This window comes from Equus caballus, chromosome 1 (assembly GCF_041296265.1).
Source record: "Equus caballus isolate H_3958 breed thoroughbred chromosome 1, TB-T2T, whole genome shotgun sequence".
Lineage (NCBI taxonomy): Eukaryota > Metazoa > Chordata > Mammalia > Perissodactyla > Equidae > Equus > Equus caballus.
In genome coordinates this window covers 171,411,078-171,434,240 of record NC_091684.1, presented here as the reverse complement: position 1 = coordinate 171,434,240, position 23,163 = coordinate 171,411,078, and the positions used below count along the sequence as shown (strand labels likewise).

General features: G+C 41.3%; 1 protein-coding gene across 15 annotated transcripts in view; it reads left to right on the top strand.

The window, feature by feature from the left end:
* Positions 1 to 1,334: 1,334 nt before the first annotated feature.
* Positions 1,335 to 23,163, top strand: part of CHD8 (chromodomain helicase DNA binding protein 8) — a 58,326-nt gene continuing 36,497 nt past the window's right edge. For 4 of the 15 annotated variants that reach the window (XM_070240350.1, XM_070240335.1, XM_070240347.1 and 1 more), the window contains exons 1-3: positions 15,279 to 15,368; positions 20,425 to 20,472; positions 22,366 to 22,737. In XM_070240350.1, coding sequence (XP_070096451.1) covers positions 20,467 to 20,472; positions 22,366 to 22,737 — 378 coding nt within the window. In that variant the 5' untranslated portion in view covers positions 15,279 to 15,368; positions 20,425 to 20,466. Of the gene's footprint in view, positions 1,460 to 1,620; positions 1,869 to 15,278; positions 15,369 to 20,424; positions 20,473 to 20,499; positions 21,483 to 22,365; positions 22,738 to 23,163 lie in introns of those variants that run through there. The other 11 variants (XM_070240319.1, XM_014733693.3, XM_014733690.3 and 8 more) reach the window with 7 other exon arrangements.

The following is a 23,163-nucleotide window of genomic DNA, read 5'->3' as shown; positions in this document are numbered from 1 at the left end:
AATCCTAAATCTCACATCCAGTTCTATTACCCACCACTCATAACCTTCTGTACTTGGGTATTTCACCAATTGTAAGGGAAGCATGAGAAACAAAAGTATCTGGGCAAATTTGTGACCTGTTGATCATTGCTGATGTTCTGAGCGAAATGGTCATGAAGAATTATAGAAAGTGCATCTCCCACTGCCACATAAAGAATAGTAGTTATGAGATAATTAAGGGTGTTGATTGGTTTTTGAAGGCCAGGACCATTGGAAATCATACCATTTATAGCAGTTTAAATCATACTATTTATAGATCATTAAAGGGGACAGAAATTATTAGACAAAGCACACCCTTTCCCCTTTCTCTGATGCCTTAACTGGTTCCTTCGACAGCAGATTTATTTTGTACCAAATAAGCAGAAGAATAATAGGTTCTTATTCTAGAAAGTATTAGGATCATGTCTGTATATGCATTTACAAACACATTGTTTTGATAACTCCTAATACTAACCTCCAGTTTGATATAATGACAGCAGTAGCCAGGGGAGAATTTGGCCAACAGATTTTGTTCAATATACAGGGAAATGTATTTGGCCAAGTCTTATCACCGTTCTGATAAAATAGTGACTCATATGACTTCTTAAGGTCTCTGAGCTCCTACCATGTAGACCATGCAAATATGTTATTCCTTGAGAAATTCCTTTAATGATCTGGAATGACTCCCTTCACTCACAAGTTAAAAAAATGAAAACTTGCAAGTTGTAATAGCAGTAGAGATTTTCACTAAGAAACAGCAGAAAACCTTTCTCATTGAGTACAAGAGAATTTCACCTACAATAAAATTATTTCCTTTCCAATTTAAATGCAGTAGTTAGAAAATTACCCTTTGCAGCCAATTTGGTTTCCAAGGTTGTCCCCTAATGGCCCTCCTCCTTACATATAATTTCTCCTCTATCGTTTCCTCTATCTGTATTCATAAGTAGTTTAGGTCTATTGATGAATTTAGGCCTTTAAAAAAGAAAATTTTCCCTAAATCCTCTCATTTCCCACTGACTCAGCCCTTTGTGCCGTCAGTCAGAACACTGGAAAACTTGCAAGTGAAGAGTATGGCTTAGAAGCACCTAGAATAGACACATAACCTATGTTGGTCATGTGCTGGAGTGAGGTGTCTATAAAGGACTATCCCAGGAACCAGGAAAACTCACTCTCGTTCCAAGAATTCATTTTTGTTTCTTTGATTTGGTGAGATCGCTTCACTCCTATGAGAGGGGGGTGGTGGTGGCCTCTAGCCATATTCAGCATTATTCCAGTTTCTCCCCATGGCGACTGAAGGGCATTCTGATTATATAAAGCACGTTGGGGCTGGAGGCAAGCAGTCCGACAGAACACCGAAAAGGGCTTCAAATTCTTCAAGCACTCCTTCCTCCTCCCGGTGCCCAAGGCACTAGCCCGACCCAAGATGGCTTCCCAGAAACAGGTACCTAAATGTAGTTTCAGTTTAGAGCGCCCCCAATGGCGGGGGTCAAAAAAATACTCCGAGAGGCCTGAACTCCGGTAAAATGAGCGGTCAGAGGTGAGATACCGCCAGATTTTCTTTTCAATCAGGCATATCTGTGGTTGCCTACGTACCCTTCTCAGCCTTTTAGGACCTCCCACCCTCAGGGGACTTCCTGAATGGCGCTCACACTACCCTGCTGGAAGAGGCCTGGCCTCGGCCCTGCCATTGGTGGAGCGGATCGTAGGTGGGCGGAGCCGAAGGAGAATGGACTACTAGCAAGCTAGGTTGAGGCGAGGCCTGGCCATGCTCCGCCGGAAGGCGCCTTGTTCTCCGAAAGGGTGAGTTGAAACGCTCGCTGGCTGGAAAGGAAGCACCAGGACTTGTTCAGGTAGGATTCTGCTCACACCCGCTCCTCAGTGCTGGTCCAGAAGTCCTTGAAAAAGCTAAGGCTCTTAGAATTGGTTTCAATAACTCGTCCTCCTCGCTCCCCCGCCCCCTGCCCGTCCCCCGGTTGTGAGGGATCAGGTGCTGGGTGATGCTCTGGACTGAACCATTCTCCTTTGTGAGAGGCCGGGGGAGAGGGCGGCTGCCGGGCCGCGGGGCTCGAGTCAGGTCGGGCCGCGAAGGGGACTGCCCCGGCCGCTGTAGAGTTTTTAGGGCTTGTCACTGCATACTGGGCGTGGTGTAGATTTGAGGCAGCTCCTTGTTCTCCTTGCCCCTTCAAGAGGGGGGGAAGTCTCCCCGGCTCTGTTTGGTTACTCCATACTTTGGACTCAGAAGTGGGAGGTTGGGGGGGGTTTCTTCTTTCTCTTTCATTTTTCCTTAGTTTTTCTATTTTAATAATAAAAGTGAATAGGAAAGCTTGGGGTGAGCGTGTGTAGATTACTGTACCTTCTTAGGTGTAATTTCTGTGGGTCTTTGGCAGAGAAGAGCAGGATATTGGAGAGTGTTTAGAGATGGTGGGAAGAGAGGCACTCAAGCCTTGCATCTCCGTTGACAGGTCTGCAGAGCTCACTGGTTTTCTGTTGCATTATGTAAACTCTTCCCTGGCAGAAGACCCCTCCCCCTGCCTAGGAGCGAATGCAGTTTCCTTATTTACCTGTGTCTAGTGTTGCAGGAAATTTCCCTGCCTTTGCAGCGGCTGTACAAATGCGGCAGCTCCTAACTTTTAAAGGGCAGTCCTGAAGTGATTAAGCTTTTCCAAGAAGACCTGTATAGTGGAGGTGTATAGGACTATAGGTGTTTAGTGGACCAGTCTCTTTTCAATGACTGAGCATAGTGAGCCAGAAGTCAAAGACTTAGAACTCGATGTGTTTTTCTTTTCAAGAGTAGACAGTGGAACGCCCCAAACACAAGCCGGAGGAGCTGCATTGTCCGTGTCTCCTGCATCCTACCATCACACCAGCATCCAGAGATTATTTACTTTTCATGTTGTTTTGAGCCTATCAATTCAGTCAGGGATTCTGTGGCTGGGTTATCTTTAGCATCAGCTGAGGGCCTCTCTGTGTGGGGCACTTTAGATAATAGAAGGTGAGTTTGTGATTTGAATACTAATGTCCTCTGTTATTTAATTAGATAATGTCTTCTACTTAGGAATTTTTTTTTGTATTGGCCATGAAATTGGTTTAGATTTCAGGACAAATTGTGGTCGGCCTCTTAGGGCCAGAACGTGAGAAATGTCTCCTTCCAAGTATTTTGGAATTATCCCACCCCTTAAAAGAAGAATTATGATAAGGAAAACAACATTTTCCATTTAAGAAGACCTGGGTTGCAAGAGTGGCATGCCAGTGGGTCTGCACAGCAAGATGAAGGGCGTTGGCCAAAGAGAGGGTAGGCATGTGTGTGAAGAAACAGGCTTGGGGGAAAGGTTTAAAACTAAAGTAGCAAAGGAGTAATGAATGCACTGGGATAAGGGATTTGATGGAATAATGTATGGGTACTTGCACAGTTCACACCTTCCCCGTATTTGATCTGTCCTTTGCATCTGGCCCTTTGATTTTGTCAGTTCCCAAGTTGACAAAATCCATTTAGACATGGATAGAAAATGATAGAAATAGATAGAAATCTGCTGAGCTAGTTGTGAATCACCAGGAAACACAGATCTTGTATTTCCCTGGGACAGCCTTATCGGCAGCATAGCTGGGTGATGGGGTGGAAGAATCTTGGTATTGTGGTAACCACTACTGCAGAGCTTTGGTTGAAACTGGAAAAACTTGACGTTTTATGTGAAGAAAGGTCGAGTTTCTGATAAGTAATGTAGGATGATGAGGGGATCGTTCTTTAAAAGGAACCATTGTACACATCTCCTTTAAAAAAGGGTGAGATTTTTCTAAGCCAAAGTACCATTTAAGATTAATTTGTGAGTGCCAAGAAATGTGCTTGCTTATTGAAAGAATGAGATTTGATATTCTCGTCTGTGGAAATACTGTAACATTTTCAGAGCGTTTGGATGAATGCTAAATGCTTGGAAGTTACTATTTGTCCACAGCCCTGCAAGAGTTAAGCTATCCTCTGAGCTTACATTGAGCCTAATACCTGGGGGATAAACAGAAGACAAATATTTTTCTGGACCCTCCACCCTCACCCCTAGAAGTCCCTCCACTTCTGGACTTGTATTTGAGCAAGTCCCTGATCTGCAGGTCTTTGCATGACCTACCCTTGCACTACTGTGACTAACCTAGTATTTACCATTTTACCTTTAGCATTTGGTTCATTGATAGACTATCATTTCATATCTTACTCAGCTTAACTTTTTATATCTCCTCTTTAATTAATTTTTTATTCTTTTCCTCACAAAGTTGGTGGTCCTCCTTTCATCCTCCTCTTAGGATTTTGTTCACTTTGCTTTCTGTTTTAATTCACCAACATTGTGCGTTTTTGCTTCCATCTTCCTGAGGCCTTTTAAGGAATGCAGAGAGACCCTGAGAGCTGTTGTGTGAACCATTTGCTATTGCCTAAAAGTTTATTTAACCAATTAAAAAAATGCAAATTTTATCCTAAATAACCTTTCCCCTCCTTAACCTCTCAGTTTTGTCATGTGTATGCAAGCATATGAAGCTGCAATTTAGCTTTTTGTGTGTGTTTTCTCTTTCATATTGCCTTTAAGATTTTCACTGTATTTGTATTGCAAAATAACTCCACCTCTTTGTAGTTACTGGATGTTTTATATTTAAACTACAGAGTATGTTAGTCTCTGAGATTTCTCATTAATCTAATCTGTGGGTAACATTTTTTTTTTTCCCTTTAACTGTCCATTACTTTCTGTCCTTCACTAAGCTCTTGGTTGTTTATGTCACAAAATGGTCAACTTTAAAATATCTTAATTCTTGCCTTCGGATTTCAACAAGAGACTTTTAAGAATAAAACACTTAATTTCTACCCACTAATGTATGTTCCATGATAATCAAAAATCCAGTAGGTATAAGCAGACAGTAGACTGATCTAGCAAATTGCTCTACATTCGTCTTCAGCAGGGATGGATCCAGGAAAATATCCCGAGCAGTGGAATAGTGTAAGGAACCTAGACAATGTTCTAGCCTCTTCAAATTCAGACCGTCCAAGTGTGTTCTCACTAGTTTGTTTGAAAAGAATTCCCAGAACAGCAGACTCAGTCACATTCAAATAAAAGTACAAAAAAATTTCAAAGATGCACCAAGGATTTTAAAATTATTTACTCTTATGCATAATTATTAAGAAAAGATTAACTTTGTTATTTAAAGAATGAAACATCCCTGATTTTATTTCCAGTATACATTTCCAGAGAAATTTGTTGTGTATGGCTTCATTTTATTTGGTATTTTCAGACTTTATTTCATTTTTTAAAACATTAATTAAATGACATGCTACTGAAATTGCTAGATAATAATAGGATTGTGCTGCTTTTCTCTCCTGTATGTCAGCGCCTTAAATGTGATAGTTCTAATCCTTTTGGTAGTGTCCCAGTATTCCTGTGATTAGTAATTTCGTAATAATGCATTTTGTTTTGAGAGTCCGTTATTCTCCTAAAACTATGTTAGTAACTTTCTGAGAAAGGATATATTAACTGAATTCTTTTTTTTTTAAAGATTTTATTTTTTCCTTTTTCTCCCCAAAGCCCCCCAGTACGTAGTTGTATATTCTTCGTTGTGGGTCCTTCTAGTTGTGGCATGTGGGATGCTGCCTCAGTGTGGCTTGATGAGCAGTGCCATGTCCACACCCAGGATTTGAACCAACAAAACACTGGGCCGTCTGCAGCAGAGCGCGCGAACTTAACCACTCGGCCACGGGGCCAGCCCCTTAACTGAGTTCTTAATTTCATCTGACAGGAAGGATATTCAAGAGCTGTAAAAGTCTTTCACATTTCTCAGATTGTCTTTCATGGTCATTATAGAAACTTTTGGAATATCTTGCTTTCATTTTTCTTCCCCTCCATACTTGGGGATATACTACATCTTTGGGAATTATTTCTTTGGGACATGGATATTCGGAAGTTAATTGTCCCATTAGTCATATGGGAATTTCTTTTTGGGAGGTTCTGGAAGAAATCAGTGATTTCAGTAGTTTGGCTGCCTGTTTAGAGCCCAAATCATAGTAGGATTTTGTAATAGAATATGATTTTATCAGCTCTACATTTACCCAAGTAAACTGAGTAACTGGGGGTATTTTTCCAGATTTTTGAAAAGGGGCTACCAAGGTGCATGAACACTGAACTTTCACTTGATGTTTTTCTTCACTGCTTCCAGTCAGTACTCAATCATTCTTTTTTTTCCCCCCTTGTCTGGGGAGTGGAGCACATTAGTCAGCTCTTTATTTATTTACACATCAATTTTCCTGTAAAATGTAGCGCTTTTGTCTGTTTTTCAGGTGTTCCTCTTGTTGGGAGGACCTTTCTCATGAGGTCTTAAGTAAATATAGGTAATGGTCCCTTCCATTCACTACTCTCCTGAAAGTCATGGGAATCAAAAGTTGAGGCAGCTGGATCTGGGCATGTAACTACCAAGGGGCAGCCTCATTAGGTGGAAAACTATAAGTTCCCACAAGCAGGCATTCTGAAGTAAATGGAGTGCTATGAGACAGACACTGGCATCATTCCTACTAACACAAAAATGATTAATTGAATTACCTGGATGTTGCCCTAGACACCAGTGCTGGTTGAAGTCTTTTCCATGGTTTTGAGGTTAAAGGGTTGTACTGCTTTCTCAGCACAGTAGTACTAGAGTCCTTTCATCCTGCCCAGCAGTCCTGCTATTCTCATTGTGAAACTTTTACATCTATTTCAGTATCCCACCATTCTGCTTGGCAGATCAGCTCAGCCAAGTCTCTAAGGAGTAATTTTGCTTTGAGAGAAACCTTTGGTGATATTCTTTTCAAATTATTGGACAGAGAATAATAAACTCCTTTTTATTTGCCTACTATGTGCCAAACATTGTACATTATCTTTTAAGCTTAAGAATAACCCTGAAATGTATGTGATGTTAGCTTCATTTTACAGAAGAGAAAAAATAAGACTTAGTAAGGTTAGGTAACTTAACCAGGAGTAGGACTCTGGTCTTTTGGACTTCAAAGCCCCATTCATTATCCAGCCTCCCCCCATTGAAAAGTTCAGTGCTCACCCCTGTGGGAGAACTGTCTGACCACAACATCAGACAAGTAGGCATCGGTAGCCTGTTAAAGCGGTACCTTTAGCAGTTGTAGAACCTGGAAAATGTAAAATTTCTTTTTGTATCTCTGTCAAAAGGAAAAAAAGAATAATATTTTGTTTCTTTTATTTAACTTAGTATTTTTGAAGATAAGATTATGTAAAATACTTTAAGCTCTATACTTGGTCAGTCTTGCAAATAACTCCATTTTTTAGCCAATGTAAGTCAGAGAAGCTCACTAAATTTTCGACAGTCCCTTGTCACTGAGGAAATTTTTTGTACCTGGAGGCACAAGTGTGATAATAACAGTGCTTTATGTTTCTTCAACCCGTCACACATACTTTTGTAACATAAACAATCCCTCATAAATAATTAAGTAAATGTTTATATTTTTATGTTAGACTGAACAAATGTATGTATACTTGGCCCAGTTAAAGTAGAGCACGCAAGACTGGTGTTGGGAGCATAAAAAGGACCAGGACTCTGTTACCTAAATTATATATATTGTTACTTATGCTGGATGCTTAAAAGTGGCGTCATACAAGGTGGATATATGGATCCAGTTAGCTATTCCTCATCTGGAACCCAGAATGTTATTTTCACCTTGGTGACCATGTGCCAGTGAAGAGGAGCTTCTTCAGATCCAGTCTAACTTGACCTAAGGGCAGTGATCCTTAAAGATTAGCCTCTTATTTTCTGTCTTTAGACTTAGGCCAAAACTCCAGAGTTTTACTGGAAAAAAATTACAATGAGGCTGACTTAAAAATGAATCCATACCCTATTTTTAACTCATGGGTATAGTGTCATCCATTCGCTTTTTGCCACAGCCACAGCTTTAGGCTTTATGGTCCCAAGCCCAAAGGAGATAACTAAAATTTCGTTACTTTCAGTGGTGGTTATCATCGTCTTTTATGTGTGTTGCATGCAATCCCTTTTGCTATATTTAAAAGCTGTGTCTGCTGTAGACTAAAAAGTGAAGATGCTTATGATTTTATAATGTCTCTTCTGAATGTTTCTGGTAGGAAATGTGCCAGTGCCTGTTTACTATCTCTGCAGTCTGAGGGAAGCCCTTGCTTTTGCTCAGGAACCTCCCCAATACTCCTCTGCAGCCCCACTCCCACACACCTTGACTGGAAGTTGAAAAAACATTCCTTCAACAAAAGTACATTGAATGCCCCTTACTACCTGATAAGCAAAGGGAATATTGGAATGAACAAGTCATACACAGTCCTTGCCCTTGTGGAACTTGCATTCTAATATGAGAGGAGTGGACATCAAACAATCATATAATCAGTTATTCAATCTGCACTACAAAAAAGAAGTTATGGATGTTACAAGAGAATTTTTTTTTTTTTTTTAAAGATTTTATTTTTCCTTTTTCTCCCCAAAGCCCCCCGGTACATAGTTGTATATTCTTCGTTGTGGGTCCTTCTAGTTGTGGCATGTGGGATGCTGCCTCAGCGTGGTCTGATGAGCAGTGCCATGTCCGCGCCCAGGATTCGAACCAACGAAACACTGGGCCGCCTGCAGCGGAGCGCGCAAACTTAACCACTCGGCCACGGGGCCAGCCCCACAAGAGAATTTTTTTAACTTTTTATTAAGATTATGATAGTTTACAACCTTGTGAAATTTCAGTTGTACATTATTGTCAGTCATGTTGTAGGTGCACCACTTCACCCTTTGTTCCCAACCCCTACCTCCCCTTTCCCCTGATAATCACCAATCAGATCTCGTTGTCTACATGTTTAACTCCCACCTATGAGTGGAGTCATACAGAGTTCATCTTTCTCTATCTGGCTTATTTCACTTAACAATACCCTCAAGGTTCATCCATGATGTTGTGAATGGGACAATTTTATCCTTTTTTATGGCTGAGTAGTATTACATTGTGTGTGTGTGTGTGTATATATATATATATATATATATATATCTCATATCTTCTTTATCCAATCATCAGTTGATGGTCATACAAGAGAATTTTTAATAGGGGCATGTAACCTAGTTACATAGTATAGTAGGGTAGTTAAGAATGTGACTTCTGAAGCCACACTGCCAAAATTTGAATCTCACACCACTGTTCACGAGCTGTGGGATGTTGGGCAAATTACTTCTCTCTCTGTTCCTCAGTTTCCTCATCTAGGAAATAAAGATAGTTATTTCAGGCTTAAGAAAATTCAGTATGTTAATACATTTTCATTGTTTAGAAGAATGCCTGGCATATAATGTACACTCAATGAATTTGCCTGTTTTTTGTCTTGAGGGGGTCAGGTAAAGCTTTTCTTTGAAATGATGATGTTGAAATGGGCTTTGAAGGATAGGTGAGAATTTAATAGGCGGATTGGAAAGGATCCAGTTAGATGGCAATTGCAATAGTCCAGGGAGGTGAGGTTGGTAAATTGATCCACACTGGAAATAGAGGCAAAAGTGGCTGGATTTGAGGGATACTTGGGAGGTAAAGGAAGGATTTAAAAATACTGGATATAGGTGGTAAGGAAGAGAGTTTCTGGTCTCTGCAGTCATGACTGAATAGGAGATGCTGGAGGATGCTTACCCTTTGTCTGTGTATGTGTGGTGGTAGGGATGGAGGAGACTAGAAAAACTACCAAGAAATCAGTCTCCTTGAGGTCATAAGCCTCTTATTGGGAGAGTTGACAGGTGGATCAGCCAAGGAGGCTGGAGAGACTACCAAGAGCTATTGAGTAAGCAAGTGGATATATATACAAGTCTGGAATTTGGAGTTGACATCTGACCCAGATATATAACTGAGAGACTTAAGCATATAGATAATTTGTTGAAGAAAATAATGAGTAATAATTGAGGCCATGTATATGAATTAGACATTCTTGAAAAGAAAGTATAGAATGAGAAGAAAAGAAGGCCTAGGACCAAAACTTGGTGAACTTTTAACAATTAAAGGCTGGTAGAGGAGAAGAGTAGCAATGGAGAAATGGTCAGAGAGGTAGAAGGAAAACCAAAAACCTGTGATGTCCTGGAAGCCATGCGAAAAAAGTGTTTGAAGGTGGGAGTGGATTTTCTGAAAACTTTATAACCCTTCCTTGGATCCCTAAGAGTTTTAACTTAGGTCTCTCACCACTTAAAGTTGGATACTAGTGACTTAGAACATCTATAGCAGATTTAGGCTGACTGAAGCCAGTTAGTTGAACATGATCTTCAGACTCTAGAATCTAAGGTGTAGTTATTCTTGTTTGCCTTAAATTAGATTTAATATAGAGGAAGAGACAGTTAGAGTGCAGGTTCAAGCTCATAGATATTAATTAACCTCCTGAAATTAATGAGTTATTTTGGAGGCCATTAATCTTGATAGTGATACCCTCTAAGGCTGGTTAGCATCTTCTAGGTAGCTAGAGACACGGGCAAAAACAAAATTTTTTCCCAACTATCTGTCCAGCAACATTTGAGTACCTCCTAGGACGTAGTGGTTATATGCCAAATATTGTGCTAGGTGTTTCATTAATCCTCATTATGGCTCTATAACTTGATCCCCCTTTGTACAGAGGAATGAACTAGACTCAGAAAGGTTAATTTACTTGGTGGGGTAGAAATTTGAACTCAGGTCCCTCTTACATCAAAGCTCATTATACCTCCATGTATAATTATAACTAAAATACAGAGTAGAAGATAATTATACTAAGAGAGTACTTAACAAAAATGCTATGATTACTTTTGGCTTGACAATGAAAAGTAGGGATCAAGAGGCTTTCAATTATTAAACCCAATGGACATTTTAAAGTTCTTATATTATTAGGCATTTTTGCTTTGTTCAATAGAATTGATCACTCTTTCCCCCTGCAAAACTCTGCCCTCTTTGCTTCTGTGACACTGCACCCTTCCTTCTATAGCTTTTCCTCCTCTACCTGGTTAGTAGGTATGGCTTATTCTGATTCTTAAATCCTGATGTTTTCCTTGGTTTTTCCTTTTTGCACTCTCTACAACAAAAATTTCAACAATTGGGTTTCCAGCTAAGTGTTTTGTTTAGCCTGCATAGTGTTTTTAAATAATAAAACATTTTTTAAAAAATTAGTTATCTACATTTAAAACCTAGAAGATTTATGTAAAACTCTATATTTCTAGCTTTTGAAAAATGTGAAGTTCTTTCTTAACCTTGGATGTGCAGAGTACCATATGGCAACACTTAACTAGAGCTGAATATCAACTACTCTCTTTGGAATGGCCATGGATTCTCCAGTTCTTATAGACCCCAACATCCTTTTTTTTTTTTCCTTTTTTTTTCAGCAAAGCCCTCCGGTACCTAGTTGTATATTTTTTTAGTTGTGAGTCCTTCTAGTTGTGGCATGTGGGACACCGCCTCAGCATGGCCTGATGAGCGGTGCCATGTCTGTGCCCAGGATCTGAACCGGCAAAACCCTGGGCCGCCGAAGTAGAGCGAGCAAACTTAACCACTCGGCCACGGGGCAGGCCCCCTCCCAACATTCTTTCTTGTCTCCCCAACAGCATTGGTATAGTTTTTCGTATACTTGCTCTGCTTATCACACTCCCTGGATAATCTCCACTCTTAAAACTACTGGGGGCCAGCCTGGTGGTGCAGCGGTTAAGTGTGCACGTTCCGCTTCAGAGGCCTGGGATTTGTTGGTTTGGATCTGGGTGCAGACATGGCACCGCTTTGCACGCCATGCTGTGGTAGGCATCCCACATGTAAAGTGGAGGAAAACGGGCATGGATGTTAGCTCAGGGCCAGCTTTCCTCAGCAAAAAGAGGAGGATTGGCGGCAGTTAGCTCAGGGCTGATCTTCCTCTAACAAACAAACAAACAAAAAACTACCATTTAGATACTAATAACTCTAAATCTATCACCAAGCCAACTTTTAGATTTATACATCCCAACCTCCTATTGAATATCACTGCTTAATTGCTATAGGCAGCTTAAACTCAACATTGCTGAACTCATCTTTCCCTCTGAACTCCAGATTCTACTGACTTTTATCCCCTAAGTATTACTTGGCTCTCTCCCTTCCTTCTCATCATTACCTTTTGAACCACATTGCTATGATTCAGGCCCTAATCATCTTGTTAGGATTGTTGGTTGCAAACAACAGAAATCATCTTTTGGCTAACTAAAGCAGAAAGGAAATTTATTGAGAGGATACTGTATGGCTCACAAAATCAGTGGGAATGCTAGAGAATGTGGTTTAGAAAACAAAGGAAACCAAGGGAGGTTAGAGACTTGGAGAATATGTCTAAGAGAACATGGCCAAGGTCACGCCACTGAACAGTCTGTTTAGGATGCCACAGGAGAACGCTAGTGTCTGCCATTGCTGAATATTGTCTGACTGGTTGGTTACCTCTGCAAAGTCGAAGTTCTCCACAGGAGTGTCCACTTAAACTAGCCTAGGTCACGTGTGTACTTTGTCTGTGCTAGGAAGAGGAGGTGGAAGCCCACTCCAATCCCCGCCTCTCCCCACCCCGGCTCTAAAGGGAGGTAAGATCCAGCCTCCCAAAGGAGACTCTTATTTTGAGCTATTCCCCCAATACAGGAAGGGGCCTTTTGGTTGCTGAGCAGAAAAAGAATTAGCCAATATCCACTATACAACTCTTTTCTGGACTACGACAGTAGCCTCCTAACTTGCTTCTGTGTCCTCTGCCTCCTCTTCCCCCAAGTCTATTCTCTATCCAACAGCCAGAGTTAGTTAACCAAAATACACTTCTGATTGTGTCATTCCATGTTTCAGTGGCTCCTCATCTCCCTATAAGAAAGTGCTTTAACGTGGCATTCAAGGCCCTCCTTGGAGGGTCTGGCCCCTACCTATCCCTTCAATCTCATCTCCCTCTAATTTTTTCTTTGTGACTTACACTTTGGCAAGGCTGAACTACAAAACCACTTGTTTCCTCTACACGTCTCATGCTCTTTCTCATTGCTCTGCTTTGTTTTGCCTTATCTCTTAACTGTCCCCGCTGCCTGAATACCCCTTTCTTGTAGCTCACCTTACCTTCCCTCTTACTTTCTCCTCATCTGTTAAGAAACTCCTTCCTTGATAACTTTTCCTCCTAAGTCAAGTCCCTTTCATCTGTGTTCCTGTAATTGCCCCCTGCTTATTTCATTGCACATATCACCTTGTATTATAATTGATTACATATGTCACTATTGTTATAGTCCCTACTCTTCACCCTCTCCCCACATGTATACGCAAATATACTCCTACTTGTTGTCAGTTGTGATTTTTTGGTTTTTCTTTTAAATTTTTCCTTCTTCTCCTCAAAGCCCCCCCAGTACACAGTTGTATATTTTAGTTCTGGGTCCTTCTACTTGTGGCATGTGGGACGCTGCCTCAGCATGGCTTGATGAGTGGTGCTACATCTGTGCCCAGGATCCAAACCAGTGAAACTGTGCGCCACCGAAGCAGAGCGTGCGAACTTAACTGCTCAGCCACAGGGCCAGCCCCTGTTGTGAGTTCTTTGAGGATAGAGATTATGTCTTATTCATCTTTGGTTCTCTAATACTACCACATTACTTGGTATATCATATGCTCAATAAATATTCAGATTATGAAGAGGCATTTGATGTAGATCTTAGAGAATAAGTAAGATTTTGGTAAGGCAAAGAAATGAAATACATACGGTGTATAATTTGAAGGCAACAGCATTGGCTAGGCCAGATGAGAAAAAAATATATGATAATAGTAAGTTGTCTTTTTTTTTGGCTAGCATATAAGTGTATATGTAGGAAAAATAGTGGGAAATAAGAATGGAAAGGCAAAATGTGGTCTTAAGATTTTTATCTTAAGTAACGGGGAATCTTTGAAAGTTTTTACCTAGGAGGCTGATTTGACTAAACTGTGTTTTAGGAAATTAATCTGGTAGCGGAATGGATTTGTAAGGGGAAAGATCAGTTATGAGGCTTTCTTTTACATAAGCAACTGCATAAATAAAGAGATGGCAGCAGAAATAGAGGGGTCAGACATATGAATCTTAACTTTGCCTCTTAGTTTCATAGTTGAATCACTCAACTCTCTAAGCCTCAGTTTTCTCGTGTGTACAAGAGGGCTGACTTGATATGACTGCCTAAGTCTTGGCCAGCTCCAAAATCAAACTGTGATATATGGCAAGAGAGTCAGTGGGGCTTGGCAACTGATCGGATGGTGGATACAGGAGAAAGTTTCAGAGACACCTTTGAGGTTTTGAGCCTGAGTGAATGGGAAAACAGTATTGCTGTTTACAGGAGTGGCAATTGGATGTTCCTAGCAATAGTGGTAATGCTAGGATCTTTAAAAATAGATCTAAGGCCAAGTTGATCTTATTCCTCATTTGTGTCCTAGAGTACAGAAAACAGGATTTCAGTGTTGAGGATGGTTACATTTCAGGGGAAACTAGTGGTCAGGAGGTAAGAAGCTGTTTTTAATAACAGTTTACTTTGGAGGATTTAAGCTTGCATAACAATTCAGGGGTTGATTAGTCTCCTTGGGAATTAGGTGGTCTCAAGTGGCATTGCAAAGTGGGCACTGGCCAATATGTAAAATGGGCTGTTTCAAGAGAAGTCGAGAGGGGGCCGAAGACCGAGGTTGGGGTTGAGGAGTGGGTGTGTGTTTTGGAGGGGAGGAAGTTAGGAATTGTTACACGGCCCCTGAGATTACTTTCTAGAAAGAGATACTGTTGCCCAGGGATTGGAGTGTCAGGAATGCAAACCAGCATTATGAGTTGTGGCAGAAAGAGTGCTTTATGTTTTAAGAGTAAAAGGCCCCATATTCCAGCAACTAGGCAGACTCAATCCCATGGTGGAGGGAGGGTTGTCCCCTTTTAGTGGGTAATGGGATAAGGTCTAGACACTGCAGCACAGGGGTTGACAGGGCTGCTAGAAGGCAGAGGACTGAGAGGGAGGTGGAGTTGGCCTAGTGTGGAACCTTCCCTCCTGAGTTTATGCTCTTTGGTGTGCAGAATACAGTGTAGGTGGTAGGGAATTTAATCCCCCGAGTAGTTTCCCCGCAGCAACAGACCGTTCCTCTGGCCAGGCCCCTTTTTTTCAAGCAAGCTGCAGGCTTCGCCTGGGCCCTAGAAACCGGATAGGCCTCTCCGTGCGCTCTCAACCTAACCCGTGGTGGCGGGGGGGAGGGGGAAGTTCTGTCTAGTCCCTCCCCTTGCGCTGTTTTGCGTCTTTGCGCTTCTGGTGAGTGGCAGTGGGGTTTAGCCAATGAGGACGTGGGGCGGGCAGGAGCATTATGTTAGGTTGCGCAGGAGGAGGGGGAACTGGTGCTGGAGAGACAGCGAGAGGGGCGAACCGGCCCCCCACGGCCGCTGCAGGTAAAGGCACCTCTCTTATCCAGCTGGGGTGAGGCACAGCTCCTTTTCTCCTTCAGGGCTTGTCGGGCCTTCCAGCCTGTAGCTTCCGCCCTAACATTGCTCCCACCCGGGCATCCACACCCCCCCTCCCCCCGCATCTTCCCGTCTTGGCCATCCCCGCCCTGGAGGGCACCCCAGTAGATCCCTCCCTCAAGTGCATGTACCTCATGTCCATTTTTGGGGCGCCAGTTGCCAGAAATACCTCGCCTTTGCTATATGGGCCTTACTGGCACCAACCCCGGCAGTATGAGCAGGTAATGTCCCCGGGTCCCGCCACCCCCACCCCCAGTCGCGTTTCCCTCTCCATCAACCCCTCACTTCCTTACCTTACCCCTTTCTTTCTCCTCTTTGAGTACATAATTTCTGTTGTTTCTCCTTTGCCCCTGAACATACGTACATGCTTTTAGCTTTCATAGTTGCCTATTTTGCTTTCCCTGTTTATTCAGAAGGGCTCAATTCACCAGCCATGTTTGCCCCTAAATGTCCATACCCCTGACTGAGGTGTGAGTGCTTTTTCCTTCAGTAATTGGGAAAACGGAAACAGAGTAGCCACACATTTGGCAATGAGAATGGTGAAGATAGGGAAAATGGCCTAGGATCTCAATCTTGAGGAAATCTCTTGAGTGTCTCCAAGTTAATAGCTGTATTTCTTATGGTCTGTGTCTTTCCATCCTGATCCCTTGCTGACCCTAAATTGTGATTTCATTCACCTTGAATGTTTATTTCCCATTTCTTTATAAGATTAGAGACCCTTTGGGTCTCACAAATGTCTCCATGGTACAGTTTTAAAATCCTTCTCTTTTAAAATTATGTTGATGATTTTCGTTTTAGGCCTCTGATTATTTTATTTTCAAGGGATTTCTCATTTAAATTAAGCAGCTTCTACCCATCTTGTGTTTCTGTTACATGTTTATGTCTCTCTGCAGCTGATCTTCTTGAAAGGATACAGTTTCCAATAACAAGATTTATACTTTGAAGTAAAATAGTTTGTTCTTTTCTGAATCTTTGAGCAGTTGGAGGTTAAGAGGGCATGGATAGTACTTTCTAAAAGTGCATATTACAAAGAAAATCCAGTATTTGTCAATATGACATTTGTTCATTATCTTCTAAGAGGATGGGCAGTACAGAGGAATCTGTAAATGGTGACTAGATGTCTATAGTGTGGTTTATATAATTTTATCTATTAGAAACTGGAATAATCTCTGTTTCAGTATTTCTCATCCATCATAAACAATAAACTATGATAAACTCCCTTTTGAGAGACCATAAGAAATTTTATCCCACCAGAGATGTTGATAACCCTTCCAAACTAGAAATGCTTTTTCTGCCCCTCCAACCCCCTGTGTTGTCTTTTACAGATCTTTACTGGCCAAGAAGGTTTTGTCCAGTTTTATTGAATATAAATAACTTAAACAATGAGATATATTTTCCTTTTCCATTTGATAAATATAAAGTTATGGCATTGAATACACATTTTCAAACCTTACATACCTTCCATCCCCCACCCCAGTTGAGAATCACTGCTCTTTGAAAGGTATGGGGAGATTGAGATGGAAAAGTGTAGAGTAGAGTAAAACAAAGTCCTTTATGATTAGACAAGTTGTTATTGAAATGGTCAAGAGTGAGAAGGCATGTAAAATAAGAACGGAAGAGTTGAGACTCTAGATTCCAAAAAACCCAAGAAGAACTACATTAGAGGTAGTAAGGTTGCAGAACAAGATCCATTTATACTTACCCTGAGGCAAAGGAGTAGTTCCCCCTTTAAGAGGGAGGTGAGATGAAAGGCTATTATATGAAGTATTTAACTGGCTTGTTATTTGGAGATTTTAGATGGGTGGCCTTGGGTTTTAACCTTCACTTACTAGTTTGTTCCATTTCTCCCCAATTCCCACCCCTATATGGTTTCTGTCATTATTCTGGTCGTTGGTTTGGAATTATGGAAAATAATTAAGTGCAACCATAAAACTGTGTCTTTCCTTTTGAGCATAAATATGTGTTTCTCTTTTGGGCAATGGTAGGCCAAGACTGGCTTTCATTCTTAATATGATAAAAGTTTGGTACGATTTCTTTATCTAGGCAGTTGCTTTGCTTAGGGATATCTGAATTCTTCATATTTTTGAATGCTTAACATCTATATAGTTTTATGACCAGGATTTGAACCATAGAAAGAGAAGTTACGGGATAAATGAGTTTGGTAGAATAGGCCAGATGTAGATACAATCAAGATGACCTGCAAGTAGAAATAGAAGGTGGGGTGAAGAGAGTTGGAGGTATGTTGAGAGAAGGTTAAATCTTTTGAGAGTCAAGGACAACTTAAAGATGGAAACTAGAAAAGAAGCAGGAGACTAGGATTTAAAAAATAAGTACAAGATGAATTAGGTCAGTAGAGGTGAGTTGATGGGATGGGACTAAGAAATAGTGAAACTCAGTGGTATGGCATTAAGTTGATGGTGAGGTTTTTAAATTATTGGGCCCAGACTGAACTAGAAGCAGCAGAAATTTGGCCCAAACATTAGGAAGAGGGATAAATGATAAATGCATTGACCTTTAAAAACTTATACTTGAGTCATATGCAGGTAAGGAAATATCAGAAACTGTTAGCCTTGTTTTTCCCATTAAAAAATGAGGTCTGTTTCTGTCTGAGATTGGGCTGCTGTGGCGGGAAGAAAGAGCATTTGGGTGAATAAATAGCAAGGAGTCATGGAAAGGACAAGATACTCCATGGAAGAAAAAGCAGGTTATAAACTATTATCAGCATAAATTTCTAGTTAGTAGAAACTTTCACTGTAGTTTTTATATGACACCTAACTGTTAGATAGATAGTGTAACTTGTCTGACAGTGAATAGGAGATGAAAGATAATCGATTGCAGTGTAGGGCATAACTAGAAAAAAGTTGATGGTGGTTTTGAGAAAATTTATAAAATTATTGAGTAGATTTTCATTAAATCAAGAAACATCCATAACTTTTCTGATTGCCATTTTGAATAACTTTGGGACAGGTATTAGATAGGATAGGCTGGAATGAGTTGGTAGAATAGTTTAGCCAGGAGTGGGAAGTGATATGGATCCTGGGTGAGATGTGAAAGGTGTACAATTACTGAAGCAAGGAAGATCTTGTTTAACATTGTTGGAGGTGCCATGTATACTTTGTAATTTTGACTGATATGCCAACTACTGATGAGTTTGTTCTTTTTATCTATGTCTGAGTTTCTGGGATATTTACCCACCTTATTTTGTTTTATAAGGATAACTGGAATGGGTTAAGGAAGCAAAAAAGTACTTTGGGAGTTACGTGGTAAAGCCTTCTTCAGTCAAGTCTGTACTGTGTCACTGACAAATTTCTTCTCTAGTGTCTTCTAAAAGGAGAAATGGTCTTATCAAGCAAGGCTTCCCTGGATTGTCTAATTTTGATGTCATATACAAAGAACAGATACTACGTTTTCATATAGTGTAATTATATGATGAAGTACTTAGAATTGCTTGTCTTAGTTTTTCCTTTTTCTAGCATTTTCATGGATTTAAAGCCCCAGATGTGAATTTGGTTAACATACTTTCAGTTATTTGTAGGACAATTTTTCAAGATGGGAAGCTTTCTACTATCTCGTCTCAGAATCAGGGAATACCATTTAGTTTCTATAAGAGCTGAATGGTTCATTCCAGATACTGCAGGCAAGTATATTAAGTCATTAAGTATTTTTTTGAGCAGCTACTGTGGATGTGATATCCTCTTGGTTCTTTAGGAATCCACAGATAAATAAGATGTGGTCCCTACCATCCAGGAACTTTTTGTCTCTTGGGGAGAGAGGAGCTGGGCTACCCTGCAGGATCGTACAGGGTGTGCATTGCACATATTCATTATTATCATCAATAATATGTTTAGTATGACAATTTTCCAGCAGATGGCAGACAAGCATCTTGAGGAGCAGGCAGCTTTTTATAATTTGCACAAAGGAACCATTTAAGCCTTCAGAGGATATGGACAAGAGACTTAACCATTTTAGTAAAATATTAAATATAAGTGCTTTCAAATAAGGTGCAAACAATGCTGTGGTATTTAAAGGTTAAGGGACCAAGTCATCACAAATTGCTCTGTTGTTAAAGGGACCAGAGGTTCAGGGCTTGGTTTATGGAGTAGAAGACCTTTGAGGGTGGGAAAGATTTCAGCTGGGACAGACGTTTGGGAGTCAGGGTAGTCTGTTGCAGGTAGAAGCTACAGCATAATAGGCAAAGTCTTGCAGATAGTAATCACATTAAGGGAACTGTGTAGTCTAGTTAGACTAGAATGTAGGGTATATATAGGAAGTGATGAGAGGGAATGTTGGGAAGATAAACTAGAACTAAAATGTAGAATTCTTTGAATCTTTTTCATAGGCAGTTTTTGATCTTAAATATGAGAGATGGGGAGGGGACTTCAGAATAGAAATACTATGTACAGATTAATTGAATAAAGCTTACTACAGATTAACAAGAATAAAGTTTGTGAAACTTTCTGGGTAAAATTATACTGTAAGCTTAGCAAGTTTGTGCTGTGAGCTTGGTTAAAGGTGGTTGTTTTTGCCAGTAGTAAGTAAAACTATCTAAAATACATCATATCCAAAAACCTTTATGTATATTCACTGAAATGCTGCTGGTATACGGTTAAGTTCTGGCAGCTTAAGAACCTGAGGTAGAAGGTGAATGAATATTAAATTTCTAGATCTCTACCTAAGAATGATAATTGTAAAAAGAAATGGACAGAGACAGCTGAATGATCTTGACAGCCAGAAAGTTCAGAGTGTGTAGGAGTAAGAGGCCAAAAGTAGAGTTGGTTTACTTCTTTTTTTCTTTTTTAGTTTTAGTTTTGAAGCAGAAATGTGAGTGTTCTTTCTGCCGTGTCTCTGTCCTCAGATTACCTCATATTTCCCCTCTTCTCTCATTATTTTGTTGCTATTTGATATTAAGAGTAGTACCTAAGAAGGAGAAATTTTCCTTGTGGTCACCTACTTTGCTTATTTTTCATTTGTCTTTCCACAACAGGAGTTCCACCATCTTCCTCTGAAGACCTAGGCATCTTGCTCCATGAAGGTCAGGACAATCTGACATGCACTTGTTTCTTGCCTCTTTACCTGAAGAATAGTCTTCTTCCATTGTGTACATTTTTTTCTTAATAGGGGAGGGGAGGGGAGAGCCAGTACCCCCCCTCCCCTTCCCTCCCTAGACATTGGGGAAGTACCCTGCATTGCTTTCCCAAAATGGCAGACCCCATCATGGATCTGTTCGATGACCCAAATTTGTTTGGCCTGGACTCTCTGACTGATGACAGTTTCAACCAGGTCACACAAGACCCCATTGAGGAAGCCCTTGGACTGCCAAGCTCTCTGGATTCCTTGGATCAGATGAACCAGGATGGTGGAGGTGGTGATGTGGGGAATACATCAGCAAGTGACCTGGTCCCCCCACCAGAGGAAACAGCCCCCACAGAACTTCCCAAAGAATCAACAGCTCCAGCTCCAGAATCTTTAACCTTGCATGATTATACCACTCAGCCTGTCAGCCAGGAGCAGCCAGCCCAACCTGTCTTACAGACATCGACGTCAACATCAGGACTTTTGCAGGTCTCCAAGAACCAGGAGATCCTGAGCCAAGGGAATCCTTTCATGGGTGTCTCTGCCACAGCTGTCTCCTCCAGTAGTGCTGCAGGGCAACCACCTCAGTCAGCCCCTAAGATTGTTATCCTTAAGGCCCCACCAAGCTCCTCAGTCACTGGTGCCCATGTGGCACAAATTCAGGCCCAAGGTATCACCAGCACAGCTCAGCCCCTGGTGGCCGGCACAGCCAATGGTGGAAAAGTCACTTTTACCAAAGTGCTAACCGGCACTCCCCTTCGACCGGGTGTTTCCATTGTCTCTGGTAATACAGTGTTGGCCGCCAAGGTCCCTGGGAACCAGGCTACTGTTCAGCGCATTGTCCAGCCCAGCCGACCAGTAAAGCAGCTGGTCCTACAGCCAGTTAAGGGTTCAGCTCCTGCTGGAAACCCTGGGGCCACAGGGCCCCCACTGAAGCCTGCAGTTACTCTGACCTCTACACCTACCCAGGTGACTTGAGTGAAAGGGGGAGGTGAATTGTGGTTTAGTAGAGGGCCCAGCAACTGTGTGTGAGAGAGCCCATGAGAGCTATCTCTAGGAAATCCTGTTACAATTCCATCTTTGCTTTTTATCAGTTAGTGTTGACAGCTACATACTTATCACTTACCAGGTGGAGACAGTTAGCATTAACATATTTTTTGAGCTCTTACTACATGTTTATACTGTGCCAAACAAGACAGCACAGTCCCTGTCCTTGCAGAGCTCACAGTCTGCCAGGAAAGACAGACATTAAACAAGAATTCACAATGATGTATGATATAAGGTTTTATGAGAAATATAGGATGCTATGGGAATGAAGAATCATTTTTGAAAAAATATATTTGTTTATATTTCCAAGACTTATAGAAGCTATGTGAATCTTTCCTCTGTTCTTATTACCAAGATTGTCCTCCTCTGACTCTGCCCAGTGAAAAAACTAGTTTCTTTCTTGAGAGTAGAGGCTGTAGCCTCTGAATAAAGGGCCAAAAGAGTCTGGGGGCAGGGGGGCAGTATTAAGATCAGTAGGACCAGTGGAAAGAAGCTGTGAGGAGGCAGATTTCAGTTCAGTATAAAGACTTTTGTTCTAATAGATTTCCAAAAAATGGAATGACTGCCTTAGAAGATAGCGAATCTCCCATCAGGCGTTTTCCAAAAGTAGACTTGATACCCACTGGCCAGAGGTGTTATAGAAAAGATTCTACTAGGACAGATAGGAGGATGAACAAAATGAATTGTATTTTGTCTTCTGACCCTCAGTTTTTATGACTCTAGAATGAGGAAGACTATTAGATATTTAAGGATATACCATTCTTTAATGTTGTACCCCTCTTGCAATTTCCTTTCTTCATTCTAGGGTGAATCGAAACGCATCACCCTGGTCCTCCAGCAGCCACAGTCTGGAGGTCCCCAAGGACACCGGCATGTCGTGCTAGGGAGTCTACCAGGCAAGATAGTGTTACAGGGTAACCAGCTGGCAGCCCTCACTCAAGCCAAGAATGCCCAGGGGCAGCCTGCCAAAGTAGTAACTATCCAGCTGCAGGTGCAGCAGCCACAGCAGAAAATCCAGATTGTACCACAGCCTCCGTCATCACAGCCGCAGCCCCAGCAACCACCCTCAGCCCAGCCAGTGACTCTTTCCTCTGTGCAGCAGGCTCAGATAATGGGACCAGGACAGAGCCCAGGACAAAGACTTTCAGTACCACTCAAGGTGGTGCTGCAGCCACAGGTGAGATTTACACAGTTAGGAACAAAAACAGACCTCTTAGTCCTTTGCTCTTATCCTCAGCAACCACTCACTGTTGAATCTGGGGCTGCTCTAGATTCATAACTCTGAGCTGAGATGCAGACTTCTATTTCTTTCACCCATGGAAACCTGGTTTTAATTATATCATGAAAAGATTTGAGGGTTATTGTTGGCCTTGGGATAAGAGATGGTTTATCTGGTACTTATCTTTGGACTGTTTCATTTCCAATCTTTTCCTAATATTCTTGTGAAATAAAAATGATTCAAAATAGCCTCTCATTTGAAAGATTAAGAAATAGTCTTAAGAATAGACTTAAAGAAGTCAAGTGATTATCATTCCTCCTATGCCCCCAGGGAGATAAAGGTAGGCCAAGAGTCGAATTTGAATTTTTTTACTTTTAGCCAGGA